This window comes from Alternaria arbusti, assembly GCF_024043155.1.
Source record: "Alternaria arbusti strain BMP 1465 chromosome Unknown scaffold_12, whole genome shotgun sequence".
Taxonomy (NCBI): Eukaryota; Fungi; Ascomycota; class Dothideomycetes; order Pleosporales; family Pleosporaceae; genus Alternaria; species Alternaria arbusti.
In genome coordinates, this window is record NW_026249952.1 from 465,965 (window position 1) to 479,897 (window position 13,933).

Sequence of the window (13,933 nt, forward strand, 5' to 3'; positions counted from 1 at the left end):
TAGCCTACAATAGGTGATATCACGGCTGGACACATGAGACCGGCGTAATGCTCGGCTCGTACCCCATTGTCTGGCTTTGCAGCTTTAGGTCGCGGTCACAACATGGCAACGGTCTCGAAAAGTCATAATCGCTGGTGAGAATCTAGTGAATCAATGAATCCAGTTCTTTCTGGCTGAAGATGTCTATCCATAACCATTCGAAGGTAAGGTAGCTTCAAAGTACTTTCTACACTCCCAATAGCTATCGATTATCAATAAGATGGACAAGAGGAACGCACAAGGTGAAAATCGTACAATACATCCGTAGGCAAACCAGTGCAGATAAACTGCAATTGAACAGAATTCTCGGATGTCATAACTCTATCACTCTTAACACAATATCGTCCACTACACATGCTGGTATTCGGGGTTGTCCCTGAAACAGCCTCGTGAGCTTTGACCAAATCACCAAGTCCCGTGCTCACGCGCTTCGCGATCCGTCGCGCCTGCCCCTAGCCCTTGCCCATCAACAACATCAGACAAGTAGACAAGCCATCCCGCCTGCAACAATTGAAGATGGAGCATCAGAAAAGCTACGTATATGAGCCACCTTCGACAGAAGAGCGGGCGCCAAAGCGACAAAGAACCGGCAAATTCGACCCGCAGGCGCAACTACCAGAACGGCTAGCCAGGTATCGGGAGTTGTGGGCACAGCAAGACGAGCGCATTCAAGTGAGTGATCCGAATAGTGACACGCGTTAAATGGCTGCTAATATGAGCAGAGTACTTTGGAAGGGGCAGATAGCGCCACCCAGGAAAAGATTGTCAACTTCATCTCCGCTTCCAGCGCATCGCCAGATGAGCCCAAGTTTGCCATACCAACAGCGCTCATCGTTGCTGGTCCTAGCATTGCATCCCATGGACCTTTTTTCCAGCGTTTGGGTCGGGGCATCAGAGCTGAAAATTGCGCATACACTGTGCTAACGTCCAGCGAATGTCCAAATTTGAAGACGCTGCTGAAAACGCTCATCAAGACGGTTACTTCGCGCGTGGACGACGAGGATGAGGATGATGTAGACCGTCCAGCTACGTCTTCGAGACATGGTCCAAAGTTACTTAACTACGATCTTGGCCATGTTCAGGAATGGCAAAAGAAGAATCGCGCTTCTAGCATCGTTGTCGCTTTGCAGGATAGTGAGGCTTTCGACGTCGCACTACTCGTCGATGTAGTTGATCTTCTTCAGTACGTCTGATCATATCTAGCGATGGCCCATGCTAATTTATACAGCTCATGGCTCGATCGTCTACCTTTTGTTCTACTCTTTGGCATTGCTACTTCGGCAGAGAGCTTCGAGGAGCGTCTGGCAGGCAATTCACTCCGCTACCTTGAAGGCCAGAAGTTTGACGTTACCCAATCTGATGAGATCATCGAGAAGCTGTTTCGCGCGACGGTTGCCAGCACAGATTCTCGACTTCACATTGGACCCAACCTCTGTCGACGTATGTTGGATCGACAGAAAGATCATGTTCAGAACACACAAGATTTCTGTGATGGGCTGAAGTACGCTTACATGTCGCACTTTTATGCCAGCGTGCCCAGCATCTTCCTTACAAATGATGTTGCCTCTGGAGACCTGTCAGCGGATGCGTTCGAAGCTGTTCGCACTCTGCCCTCGTTTCGTCGTTGGGTTGAGAGTATGTTAGAGGCTGGTCAGGCACAAGATGTACGAAGGGTACTGGAAGATAACAAATACCTGTTCGACCAGATTGCACATCATCTGCAATCTGGCCAACGCGCCATGATATCATTGAGCCACGCTGCAGAAGTACTAGCGAACATCCGCGAGTCGCTTCAGATGTCACCCAGCGTCCGGCTTTCATCTATCTGGACCCGAGCAGCAGCTGGCGAGCTAGCTGGGTCGCCCCTGATCCGCGAAACAATGTTATCCATCAAGAAGATTCCATCCGACAGACTGGTACATTTGCTAGCATCGCTACGAGATCTTGAAGACGACAACCTCTCGTTGGGCATTGCTTCAGCTCAGCAGACGCTCGACACCCTGCTACAAAACGCCGATGCACCACTCCGAACGCAGCACGATGTCCGCAACGACAGTGTACGAACCACCGTCGTGGCACAAAAAGTACTTCTGAGCAAGCACAAAGCTGCCCTGTCCGAGCAAGACAAGGCATACTCAGACCTGGTTACGGAATTCCACGACAAGCTCGAGGCGTATTTCACCTCCTCGTTCATCGACCCGAAGACGTTGACTCTGAATGAGCTCTTCATATACGACCTAAAGTCACCACACACAGAGGTCTTCCAACCCAAGCCGCGCTTTGCTGTTGAGCGTGCACTAGCTTCACCTCACGACTATCTGGGCTGCGAATGCTGTAGTGGAGTCGATGGAAACCCGGCAGCTCTTTCTGCAACACAACCCGCAACAGCCATTGTGTATCAGATGTACCTCGAGTCCGGCACGTTGATTAATGTCACCGATTTGTGGTCGGCGTTCAACGCCATTGCAGGAGACGGAACAGAAGAGAATGAGCCCAACACCATGTAAGTCTGCACCTGCATATCATAGTCATGGTATACTAATCCGTCACAGGGCACTATTCCAGCGAGCACTAGCCGAACTGAGATACCTCGGCCTCGTCAAACCCAGTCGAAAGAAGACAGACCACATTTCAAAGATCATGTGGAAAGGACTTTGAACCTTGTTCCCTTCTTCATTGCAGCCACCGTACATAGAATACATATCATACACCCCATGTCCATCCCAATTAAGCCTTCTTCGGCTGCGGCGCAGTATCGCAAACCGTCCCACAACTCCTACACGTCCTCTTCTCCGTATCCGCTTTAAAAGCATTCACCGCATCCTTAATCTGCGTGCCCAAATCCGTACAATAAAACGCCGCCTCATACACCTTATCCCCGCAGTTCTGACAATACCACCTCAGGCGGTCCAAACTGCCCTCCGGCCTCTTCTGCTCCAACACCACGCCCACGGTATCCTTGAAGCGCACGGGGTTATGCGGCGTGTTTGGCGGAAGTAAGAACATGTCGCCTTCGTTGATGTGGATGTCTTTGAATTGCTGGCCTGGTGGGAGGGTCGTGTCGACGACTTTGAGTAGCATGCCGCCTTTGTGTTGGTAGAACCATTCTGCGGTTTCGTTGATGTGGTAGTCGGTTCGTTCGTTGGGGCCGCCGACTATCATTACGGTTACGGCGTCGTTGTAGACGCAGTAGTTGTTTATCGGCGGTTTGAGCATGTGCGCGTTCTCCGAAACCCTGCGTGCGAGGTTTGTTAGTTGGGTTTGTTTGAGGCAGGACGGGATGGGAGCAGCTGAGAGGAGCTGGGGTGGTATATGTATGTATCTTACCATTTTGGTATGTTCAATGGTGGACCTAGTTGTCGGTGCGGTTGTGATTGCGAGAAGTGGCGCTGTGGGAGTGTTACGGAAGCTCGCGGTGTTGATCGCGAAGCGCGTTGCGCGAGCCTGATGGCCGGCCGTAATGATCGCGTCGTGTTCATGCTGGATTGATGTGTACGTCAAAAGAGAACCTCGTTCCTCAAGTCAGCGCGACGAGTTTGTTTGGTCTGCTTTGAAATGTAAAGTCGACGATGTAATCATCAAGGGTCCAGCACAAGTGGGGAGCTTCTCGCCCCGCGGAACCGCGGCTCGTGCGTGCATTTGTCGATCACTGGTGCGACGCGTGCCATCACATGCAGCTCTTCGACCCGCCTATCTCGAGACACGAGCATAGCTTCCCCATCCCCTCCGCAGCATCCAACAACAACCACACCAACCGACCTCGAAAGCAAAACACAACATGGGCATGGATCACTCGCACATGGACCACGGCCACATGGGCCACGACATGCCCGGCATGGGCGGCGACGGACCCAAGTGCAACATGAACGTATGGTGATGCACCTCCTAGTATCGGACGATACGCTGACATGTCGCTCGAATAGATGCTGTTCACCTGGGACACGACCGATCTCTGCATCGTCTTCCCCTCATGGCACATCTCCGGCACGACCTCGCTCGTCTTCTCGCTCCTCGCCGTCGTCCTCATGACCGCCGGCTACGAAGCCATCCGAGAGATCTCGCGACGATACGAAGCCTACTCCAAAGGCGTCATGGAGGGACCTAGAGGTGAGTCTACCTCTTTCATACACACATACACAACCGGAGTAGTAGTAGCAAGTACAACTACGAGAAGAGGCAAGGTCGTAGAAGTAGGAGACTAGGGAGGTCTCTTTTCTTCTATCTTCAATCAACCACAACTTCTTGGGGAACACTCGCTGAGTTTAACCTTTTCGTCGCCGTGTAAAGACGATGCAGATGAATCTAGCTCATTACTTGGATCAGGGAGAAACGGTGGTGTGGGGCGCAGTGCCGAGCAGCAGATGAAGATTATCAAGGCTGTTTTGTATGCTGTGCAGGTGTTTTACTCCTTCTTCATCATGTAAGTTCATCCTGGTGGGACTGGGTTTGGAGATTGGGGCTGATGTGTGTAGGCTACTTTTCATGACGTACAACGGTTGGGTTATGCTTGCTGTTGCTGTGGGTGCTTTCGTTGGATACTTGATGTTCAGCCAGTCTTCGTCGACAAAGTCGGTGGCATGCCATTGAGTGGTGTACACGGGTGAATTAGCTGTATGTGAGAGGAGGACTGGAGAACAAGAGGGGACGAGGCCTACAGATGGTCTGCCCTCCACCAACGAGGTGCACATTGACATATCCTGCGATATCCGGGCCTAGTACCCTGTAGCTCCGATACATCGGACGCGCCGTTAAGCCCAAGTTTGCAGCGCCAACCCGGTAGATAATTGAGTGCGAATGAGCAGCTGGCAATATATTGTATAACGGATGTCTTGTTCGGTCCTCAACGTCGACTCGCGCGAGATGTACCGAGATGCACCTGGTCGCATCGGCAACAGCTACCCCGAGAAATATAAATCCGAGCAGTTCCAAGGTTTGACCACGATTGATCTTGAATGCAGAGTCTTATACCTTGACATCGGAGCAGCGTGGGAAGTCGGTGTAAGATGATGCTCTGACATGGTTTTGGAGCGAGAGTCAATTCCGAAGACGGCAATATCGCCCGCTGACTGTCGCCGTCGTGCGAGCAAAGACCGATCGGGCTATGATGCCTGGGCGGGATGATTTGCCATAACGAGCATCGTGGAGCTGGACCATCAACGAACATTGCAAGAGTTAAGACGAAGAAGAAGTCGCGCAGCAAATGTATTGCGTCTTCGATGTTCGAGATTTACGATTGTGGCTAGGCAGGCTTAGCATCAGGCGTGGACATGTGCTCTAGCCTTCACATGCCAACGGCGAGTTCCACGGTTGCGCGTTCCCACGCGTGACTTGCCCCAGGTTTCCCAGCAAGCCCCAACTCCTCGGCGTTCCGTCCGACGGAGAGGTCAGCCAACCGCCAACCGCCAACCACGCTGCGCATACCCAAGTCATGTGGGCGCTGACGGCGACGAGCGTCTTCACATGCAACAGCTGGACCGTTGCTCAATATTCACATCAGCAGCGCAGCGCAGGCCGGGCTTGGTGATGCTCACACATTGCCAGCAGACAAACCGCCGCCGCGTGATTGGCCCGCGCGGCGACAACCTTGGAAGTGCATGCGGGTTAGCGCATTCTCCACTTCCGAGGCACAAGTTGCGCTTCAAGTGCTAGACGGAAGCCGAGCAGCCATCCGTTGCATCCATACAAAGCAGAAGCCGATCCCCAGACTTTTCGCCTTCATCTGCTCTCTCTCCATACCCCGTCTTTTCTCCCCTTCCCTCTTCAACCGCATCCACCACTATGCCTGAGAGAGTCATTGTTGTTGGCGCTGGCTGTAAGCATCACCGCATCATACACCGTCACGCGCATGGCTAACCACGACGGCAGTGTCCGGCTTGAGCGCTGCTCACACCATCTACCTCGCTGGTGGAAATGTTGTTCTCCTCGACAAGAACAACTTCATGGGAGGCAACTCTACGAAGGCCACATCGGGAATCAACGGTGCTCTTACAAGGACGCAAGTCGACGAGAAGATCGGCGACAGCGTCAAGCAGTTCTACGATGACACACTCAAGTCTGCGCGAGACAAGGCGCGGCCAGACCTGATCAAGGTCCTGACCTACAAGTCCGCTGCTGCCGTCGAGTGGCTGATGGACGTCTTCAACCTAGACCTCACTCTCGTCTCGCGATTGGGGTACGTCCGACAGTATTCCCGAATCTGACACATGTACTGACTTTGACAGCGGTCACTCCCAACCCCGTACCCACCGTGGCCACGATGCCAAATTCCCCGGTATGGCCATCACATACGCTCTGATGCAACGATTCGAGGAGTTGGCCGAACAGGAGCCAGAGCGCGTCCAGCTCGTCAAGAAGGCCAAGGTCTCCAAGATCAACACAGAGGGCAACCGTGCCACCGGTGTCACATACTCATTCGGCGGCGAGGAGACGACACTCGAGGGACCCGTCATTCTGGCGACTGGTGGTTACGCCGCCGACTTCACAGAGGACTCTCTTCTGAAGAAGTGGAGGCCAGACACCTACGACCTCTCCACCACCAACGGTGCTCACGCTACCGGTGACGGACACAAGATGCTGATGAAGATTGGTGCCAACGGCATCGACATGGACAAGGTCCAAGTGCACCCTACCGGTCTTGTCGACCCCAAGGACCCTACAGCGAAGACCAAGTTCTTGGCCGCCGAAGGTACGTGCATCACCGACATATATCTTTCTCATGCTAACAGTCTCTAGCTCTCCGTGGTGAGGGTGGTATCCTTCTCAACAACAAGGGCAAGCGCTTCTGCGACGACCTCGGTCACCGCGACTACGTCTCCGGCATGATGTGGACTGAGAAGGAGAAGGGCAACTGGCCCATTCGCCTCGTCCTCAACTCCAAGGCATCCAACGTCCTCGACTTCCACACAAGACATTACTCCGGCCGTGGCCTGATGAAGAAGATGACTGGTGCGGAGCTCGCCAAGGAGATTGGTGTCAGCGACAAGGACCTCCAGGCCGAGTTCCAAAGCTACAACGCCATTGCTAAGGGCGAGAAGAAGGATGAGTGGAACAAGAAGTACTTCCACAACCTGCCCTTCGACATCAACGACACCTTCCACGTTGCGCAGATGGAGCCTGTTCTCCATTTCACCATGGGTGGTATCGAGATCAACGACCAAGCACAGTGCTTGAACTCCGACGGCAAGCCGTTCGACGGTCTGTACGTCTGCGGTGAGCTTGCTGGTGGTGTCCACGGTGCCAACCGTCTCGGTGGTTCATCACTTCTTGGCTGTGTCGTCTACGGTCGTGTAGCAGGAGAGTCTGCTTCCAAGTACCTTTTCCAACAAGCGCTTAACAAGTCTGGTGGTGCCGCTGTCAACCGTCTCGGTCAGATCTCGCTGCACATCGACCCATCGCAACCGGGCAAGGTCTCCGTCGAGTGGGGCAACGGTGTCAGCGGAAACGCTCAAGCCAGCTCTTCATCAGACCCCGTTGAGCAACAAAAGCAGCTGTCTTCCGCACCTGTCATGTCGTCAAACGGCGACTCCAACGACCCAGGAAAGGTTTCCAAGCCTAACGCACCCAAGAAGTTCAGCATTCCAGACAAGGAGTTCTCGCTCGAGGAGGTTGCAAAGCACAACAAGAAGGATGATTTATGGATTGCAGTAAAGGGCATTGTCATGGATGTCACCAACTGGACAGATGAGCACCCAGGAGGTCCTCAGGCGCTCTTCAGCCACATGGGCAAGGACGCGTCAGAGGAATTTGAGATGCTTCACGACGATGAGGTTATCCCCAAGTACGCCCCCGAGATCGTTATCGGTCGGGTCAAGGGTCAAGAGGTGACACTTGAGTACTAAAGGGAGGGAAAATGTTGTTTGTACTTTTAGCATGTTCGAAATGATATCACTTGCATATTTCAGATGAAAGTTCCATTGGCGTACTCCTGTGATGTTTGTACCATTTATGCATTCACCTGGTTAGCAGGGTTACACTGCAGAGAGTCGAGCCCCTCGTGCCATGGTAGCGGCGGCAGATCAGCCTTGGATCAGCCTCGGACCCTGGGCCGCATTTTCCCCAGACCATGAACACGCCGCAACCCGTCCCCCTTTGAGCATTACGCAGGCGACATGCTCACGACTGCGTAACGTTTCCCCTCACGTGCATCCTTCCTCAAAAATGCTGCGCCAGCAACTCCTTCATTCCTTTGACAGACAATGACCACTTACGACGAGTATGGCATTCCCGTCGGCGCATACTCAGAACCCGAGAGCTTGACACACCAAGCATGGCGGTTGGGCAGAGCCTTCTTTCTATATCGCATACGACCTGCTGTGCAGGGAAAGAGAAATGAGCTGCGAAGTGGGAATTGGAGCTTTAAGCGGCTCTTTACCCTCGTGAACGGGCTGGTGCTGCTGTGGTGGGTGGTTCTGTACTGGGGCGAGAGAGGTATCTTCAACAGCGCCGTCGAGAGCTGCCACTGGGACAAGTGGGAGGACTGGGTACGTCTATATCTCGCAATATTTACTAGATTATGCAAAATTAATCGCAACTTTAGGAAACCGGCGCAAACCCTCACAGACTCATCTTCGTCGCCGATCCGCAACTCATAGATCCGCACACCTACCCCGGCCGCCCGTGGCCCCTCAATCCTCTAGCCTACAAATACACCGATCTGTACCTCCGTCGCACCTATTCTCGCTTCCAGACCGTCCTATACCCCGACACTATCTTCTTCCTCGGCGATCTCTTCGACGGTGGCCGCGAATGGTCTACGCGCACAACTACCTCGCCGGAGAAGCAGTACCGCAAATATGGCGACGACTTTTGGATGAACGAGTACAGAAGATTCGGGAACATCTTCTTCAAGCACTGGGGTGATGGCGGCATGCAGGCGAGACCAGGACAGCCTGGACGGAAGCTCATAAGCAGTCTACCTGGTAACCATGACCTGGGATTTGCCAAAGGAGTACAAGAAGGCGTCCGAAACCGATTTGAAGCCTACTTTGGCGACGGCAACCGAATCGACGTCATCGCAAACCACACCTTCGTCTCAATCGACAGCGTCTCCCTGAGCGCATTCGGCCAGGAATCTCCCGAACAAGTCGAAAAGATATGGCGCCCTACGAAAGAATTCCTCTCCGACGCAAAGAAGCGCAAAAAGCGCCTCATCCAACGCGAACTACGAGCGCAACAGGGCCTGCGACCCTATCCAGGCATGCCACACCACGCAATCTCCGCGCAAGACCTCGCAACCTCCCCCCTCCCCCACGCCAACGACGACATCACCGAATTTCCCACCATTCTCCTAACCCACGTGCCCCTCTACCGCGCCCCAGGCACACCCTGCGGCCCCCTCCGCGAACACTGGCCCCCGACGCCTCCCCCACCGGGCCAACCTCCCCTCGACCACGACGACCGAAACGCCATATCTGTCCGCGGCGGCTACCAATACCAAAACGTGCTCAACCGCGAGATCACCGCTGATATCGCTGAGAAGGTCGGTGATATCCGGTATGCTTTCTCAGGCGACGACCACGACTACTGCGAGTTGGTGCATAAAGCGTATACCAGTGCTGGCGGCGGCATACGCGAGATCACGGTCAAAAGCATTAGCTGGGCTATGGGCGTCAGGCTTCCCGGTGTTGTGCTGGTTAGTCTGTGGAATCCAGTTGATACGCTTGGGAAGCCGTTGAATGGGGGGGGTGCGAGTAAGACGATTCAAACGAAGTTGTGTCTGCTGCCTGACCAGATTGGCACGTTTCTGAGATACGGAAGTCTGTTCGGACTAACGCTGTTGCTGCTGTTCGTTCGCGCGGCGGGCGTTATGCTAGGCGTTGTCTCGAATGGCGAGGACGAAAAGGCGGAAAGTCCGTTATTGCCTACTACCAACACTCCCGCTACTACCTTGGAAAAGGAATCCCATTCCTCTAACTCATCGACCTCCTCTGAACGAAACGGCAACCTATCCGCTCGAGCGACTACTCAAACACGAACCCAACACCAACAACAGCAACAGTCGAAATACCAACTCCCCTTGATCCAACACGCCGGCTACGATCCCGCCAAAGACTTCGACGTCGACGACGATGCGGGAGATAAGAAGGTCAGAGTCTACGGCGCGAGTACCAAAGTATCCAAGAAGCCGCGGAAACGGAGAAAGGGATTAGCACTGTTTTGGTGGGAACTCAGGACGAGTTTGAGGACGGTGGTAGTGCTGGGGGGCGTGTGGTATGTGTTTTTGGTGTGGAGGGGATGAGCGGTGCAGTTTATTATTTGTTGCTTTCTCTAGAACCAACTACGTCAACCTAAGAAAATAAATAAACACTATAGAGTCTATGATGATGTAGAACTACGTTAATCTAAAGAAAACTACACACTATAGAGCCTGCATTAACGCAGAACTACGTTAATGTAAGAAAAAAAACTAACTACTGAAGAGTCTACATTACCGTCAAACAACTCACCTTGCATGTTTGTATGTTAATGTAGTCTGCAGACCTGTTCAGGCTTTCCCTTGCATAAGGTGGAACCCTTATTGTTAACTTCAAACTGGTGTTTTTTGCCAGAACTACAAAGTGATGAAGTGCCACATTGTGATATTAGTTGCATACTTGACCTGACAGTCAGAACAGGAAGACATAGTTTATTCGAAGCAAGCAGTACAAGTCATACACATGCATTGATCTTCGTAACGTCTAAGCTTCATGCCATCTCGCAGTACAGCGACTGGATCATACACGCACCCTCACAGTCCAACCGAACGACCTTAGAGCTTAAGACTCTCAATGAACTTGGTCGCTTCCGCAACACCCTCATCAACCTTATCCGCATTCGTACCCTGGCCAATTGCGGTAGGGGCGCCCGGCTTGCCACCCGCCTTACCACCGATAATGGGAGTAACAGCAGCGGCCCATTTGGGTCCGTCGGCGCCTGCGTTCTTGAACGGCTGTGTTGTATATGTCAGCAATCGTTGTCAAAGGAAAAGGAGAAAGAGAATAGAAGAAGGGGACGACATACCTCACTAACATAACACCCATGCACAACCTTACCCTCCTCGGGCGAAGCAGAGAAAAGATACAAACTCCGATCCTTGAGTGCACTCTTCGGACCAGAGACAGTCTTGATAGCCTCGCTGATAGCCTTGTTAACCGTGCTCGACCACTCGAGCTTCTTCACCATGAACTTCTTGCTGTCGTCCTCGAAGAACTTGGTCACTTCATCGAGCACACGCTTGTTATCGGCCTTCGCAGCAGTCTTCTGCTCGTCCAGAATGCTCTTTTGGATCTTGGCGAACTCCTCTCGCAGCTTGGTCTTTGCGATGGCAGAGATGGTCAGGTTGTTGAGGTCGACGCCGATTTTCTTCGCTTCGGCTTCTTTGGCGGGGCCAAAAGCCATCTTGCCCATGGCTTGAACGCGTTCTTGAAATTCGCGCGCGATGCGTTGGACGTTGTAGGCTTCTTGGCCGGTGACAGCGACGATGCGGCGGATGCCCTTGGCGATGCCGGATTCCTCGAGGATGACGAGTTCTTTGATCTCGCCTGTCTTGAGGACGTGGGTGCCGCCGCAGAATTCGATGGAGAGCTTTTCCCACTTCTCGTTCTTGACGTCGCTGAGGAGCTCTTCGACTGGGACGCCGACGGAGACGACGCGGACGGGGTCAGGGTAGGTCTCGCCGAAGACGGCGCGGACACCACGGATCTCCTTTGCGGATGCGAGTGGTACTTCTTTGGCGTAGACTTGTGAATCCTGCTTGATGTACTCGGACGAGATCTTCTCGACCTTGTCTAGCTCTGCATCTGACAGACCAGCCTTGTGCGAGAAGTCGAAACGCAGCTTCTCTGGTGCGACTAGAGAACCCTTCTGGTCGACCTCGTTACCAAGGACTTCCCGAAGAGCGTAGTTGAGGACGTGGGTACCGGTGTGGTTGTTGCGGATGGGATGTCTCCGGAGCTCGTCGAACTCTGCAATGACCTCGCTGCCTACGCTCAACTCGCCGTACTTGATGTATCCAGTGTGCAACACGTAGCCGGCATACACCTGCACGTTCTCGATACTGATCTCGGCCTCGCCATCTACAAGTAACCTTCCAGTATCGAATTCTTGACCACCCTGCTCGGCGTAGAAGTTTGTCTTGTCAAGCAAGACACCGAACTGCTCGCCTTCCGGTACCTCTTTCGTGCTCTTGAGAAACTTCTTGTTGTGATATATCGCCTTGATGGTAGCGGTGATGTTTTCGCGGCCAAACTTGGCGGAGTCGTCGGTCTTTGGGACTTCGGGCATGTTCTCCAGCGCACCAAGGTCGTGTACGTCGAACTTGACGACTACGGCACCAGCCTTCTTATCTCCCTTGCTAGCTTCGCGAGCCTTCTCTTGTGCCGCCTCAACCTCCTCGTCCTTGATCTTCAAGCCGCGCTCTTCAGCCATGAGCTTCGTCAGATCAACAGGGAAACCGTAGGTGTCGTATAACCGCCAAACATCGTCTCCTGGCAGCTCATCCGAGCCCTTGACCTTGGCCTTTTGCGCGTACTTTTCGAAGATGACCTCACCGCGATCTAACGACTTGGCGAATGCCTTTTCTTCCTCGTCCAGAATCTCCATGATGTCTTGTTGCTTCTTCTTGATCTCGGGGAACATGTCGCCCATTTGTTCAACCAGCGTAGGTACAATCTTGGAGAAGAAGTCGCCGATTTCCGTCTCGAAGTATTTGCGCGCGTATCGTGCACCTCTCCGAAGCACTCGGCGAACGACGTATCCCCGACCGACATTGTTCGGCACACCACCGTCAGCAATGGCAAAGCTCATCATGCGAACGTGGTCCGCGACGACGCGGTATGCAGTGTCGATACCATCTGGGTCCTGGTCTCCAAAGTTGCCCCTGTATTCCCGCGCTCCAGTAATCTCCTGTATCCTCTTGAACAGTGGTGTGAAGACGTCGGTGTCGTAGTTGGACTTTTTGTGCTGCAGCACTGAGACCAATCGCTCGTATCCCATACCGGTATCGATGTGCTTGTTCGGTAGCGGTCGTAGTGATCGGTCGGGCTCGCGGTTGTACTGCATGAAGACGTTGTTCCAGATCTCGATGACCTCGGGGTCGTCCATGTTGACGAGCGACGCAGCGTTCCTGTACTCTCCATTGACTGGTTCCCTCAGGTCGTAGTGTACCTCTGAGCAAGGTCCACATGGGCCCTGGTCACCCATCTCCCAGAAGTTGTCCTTCATGTCACCAGGCAAGATGTGGTCTTCCGGTACGCCCACGCTCTTCCACAGCTCCTTGGCTTCCAGATCCGGCTCCAGCTCACCTGGCACGCCCTCAAAGTATGTGACGTATAACCTCTTGGGATCTATGCCGTAGACCTTTGTGAGCAGCTCCCAGGTGAAGCCTACCGCCTCCGTCTTGAAGTAGTCGCCGAAACTCCAGTTGCCCAGCATCTCGAAGAAGGTGTGGTGGTAACTGTCCTTGCCCACATCGTCGAGGTCATTGTGCTTTCCACCGGCGCGAATGCACTTTTGCGAGTTGGCGGCGCGCTTGAGCTGTGCGAAGTCGGACGAGGGGTCGACGGTGCCTTGGAAGATGGCCTTGTACTGGTTCATGCCCGCATTGGTGAAGAGGAGGGTGGGGTCGGAGAGGGGCACGACGGATGAGGAAGGCACTGTTTGCTGTCAATTGGCATTCTTGGACATGTTGGACTCATAGCATCAGGAGATGTCAACTCTCGAACACTGAGACGGAAACGCACCAAACGTGTGTCCGCGCTCCTTGAAGTAATCCAGGAAAGTCTGGCGCACGCGGACGGCGCCCCATTCGTGCTTCTCTTCAACGAGCGACATGTTTGCGGCCGGCGCGTTGCCGTGGAGGAGGGGCAGGTCGAGAAGGCGTGTGCAGGTGAAGAGTCTCGTGCAGCGTCTAGGGATG

General features: G+C 53.5%; 6 protein-coding genes across 6 annotated transcripts; 4 read left to right on the forward strand and 2 right to left on the reverse strand.

Annotated features, from left to right (window-relative positions):
• Window positions 1-555: 555 nt before the first annotated feature.
• J4E86_008112 (uncharacterized protein) lies at window positions 556-2,697 on the forward strand (the record flags this gene model as incomplete). Its single annotated transcript, XM_051448626.1, has 4 exons — window positions 556-711; window positions 762-1,222; window positions 1,268-2,542; window positions 2,592-2,697. The coding sequence occupies 4 exons, from the start codon at window positions 556-558 to the stop codon at window positions 2,695-2,697; spliced, it is 1,998 nt and encodes a 665-aa protein (XP_051300222.1).
• A 69-nt stretch (window positions 2,698-2,766) lies between these two features.
• BNA1 (3-hydroxyanthranilic acid dioxygenase) lies at window positions 2,767-3,518 on the reverse strand (the record flags this gene model as incomplete). The annotated part of the gene is made up of 2 exons (XM_051448627.1): window positions 2,767-3,274; window positions 3,367-3,518. 2 exons carry the CDS (start codon window positions 3,516-3,518, stop codon window positions 2,767-2,769), a joined length of 660 nt encoding a protein of 219 aa, XP_051300223.1.
• A 299-nt stretch (window positions 3,519-3,817) lies between these two features.
• J4E86_008114 (uncharacterized protein) lies at window positions 3,818-4,626 on the forward strand (the record flags this gene model as incomplete). The annotated part of the gene is made up of 4 exons (XM_051448628.1): window positions 3,818-3,907; window positions 3,963-4,146; window positions 4,363-4,459; window positions 4,512-4,626. 4 exons carry the CDS (start codon window positions 3,818-3,820, stop codon window positions 4,624-4,626), a joined length of 486 nt encoding a protein of 161 aa, XP_051300224.1.
• Window positions 4,627-5,817: 1,191 nt separating this feature from the next.
• On the forward strand, window positions 5,818-7,877 carry J4E86_008115 (uncharacterized protein; the record flags this gene model as incomplete). The annotated part of the gene is made up of 4 exons (XM_051448629.1): window positions 5,818-5,851; window positions 5,905-6,211; window positions 6,261-6,724; window positions 6,772-7,877. 4 exons carry the CDS (start codon window positions 5,818-5,820, stop codon window positions 7,875-7,877), a joined length of 1,911 nt encoding a protein of 636 aa, XP_051300225.1.
• Window positions 7,878-8,234: 357 nt separating this feature from the next.
• J4E86_008116 (uncharacterized protein) lies at window positions 8,235-10,276 on the forward strand (the record flags this gene model as incomplete). Its single annotated transcript, XM_051448630.1, has 2 exons — window positions 8,235-8,519; window positions 8,576-10,276. 2 exons carry the CDS (start codon window positions 8,235-8,237, stop codon window positions 10,274-10,276), a joined length of 1,986 nt encoding a protein of 661 aa, XP_051300226.1.
• A 510-nt stretch (window positions 10,277-10,786) lies between these two features.
• Window positions 10,787-13,848, reverse strand: ALA1 (Alanine--tRNA ligase; the record flags this gene model as incomplete). The annotated part of the gene is made up of 3 exons (XM_051448631.1): window positions 10,787-10,966; window positions 11,038-13,670; window positions 13,758-13,848. The coding sequence occupies 3 exons, from the start codon at window positions 13,846-13,848 to the stop codon at window positions 10,787-10,789; spliced, it is 2,904 nt and encodes a 967-aa protein (XP_051300227.1).
• Between the last annotated feature and the right edge of the window lie 85 nt (window positions 13,849-13,933).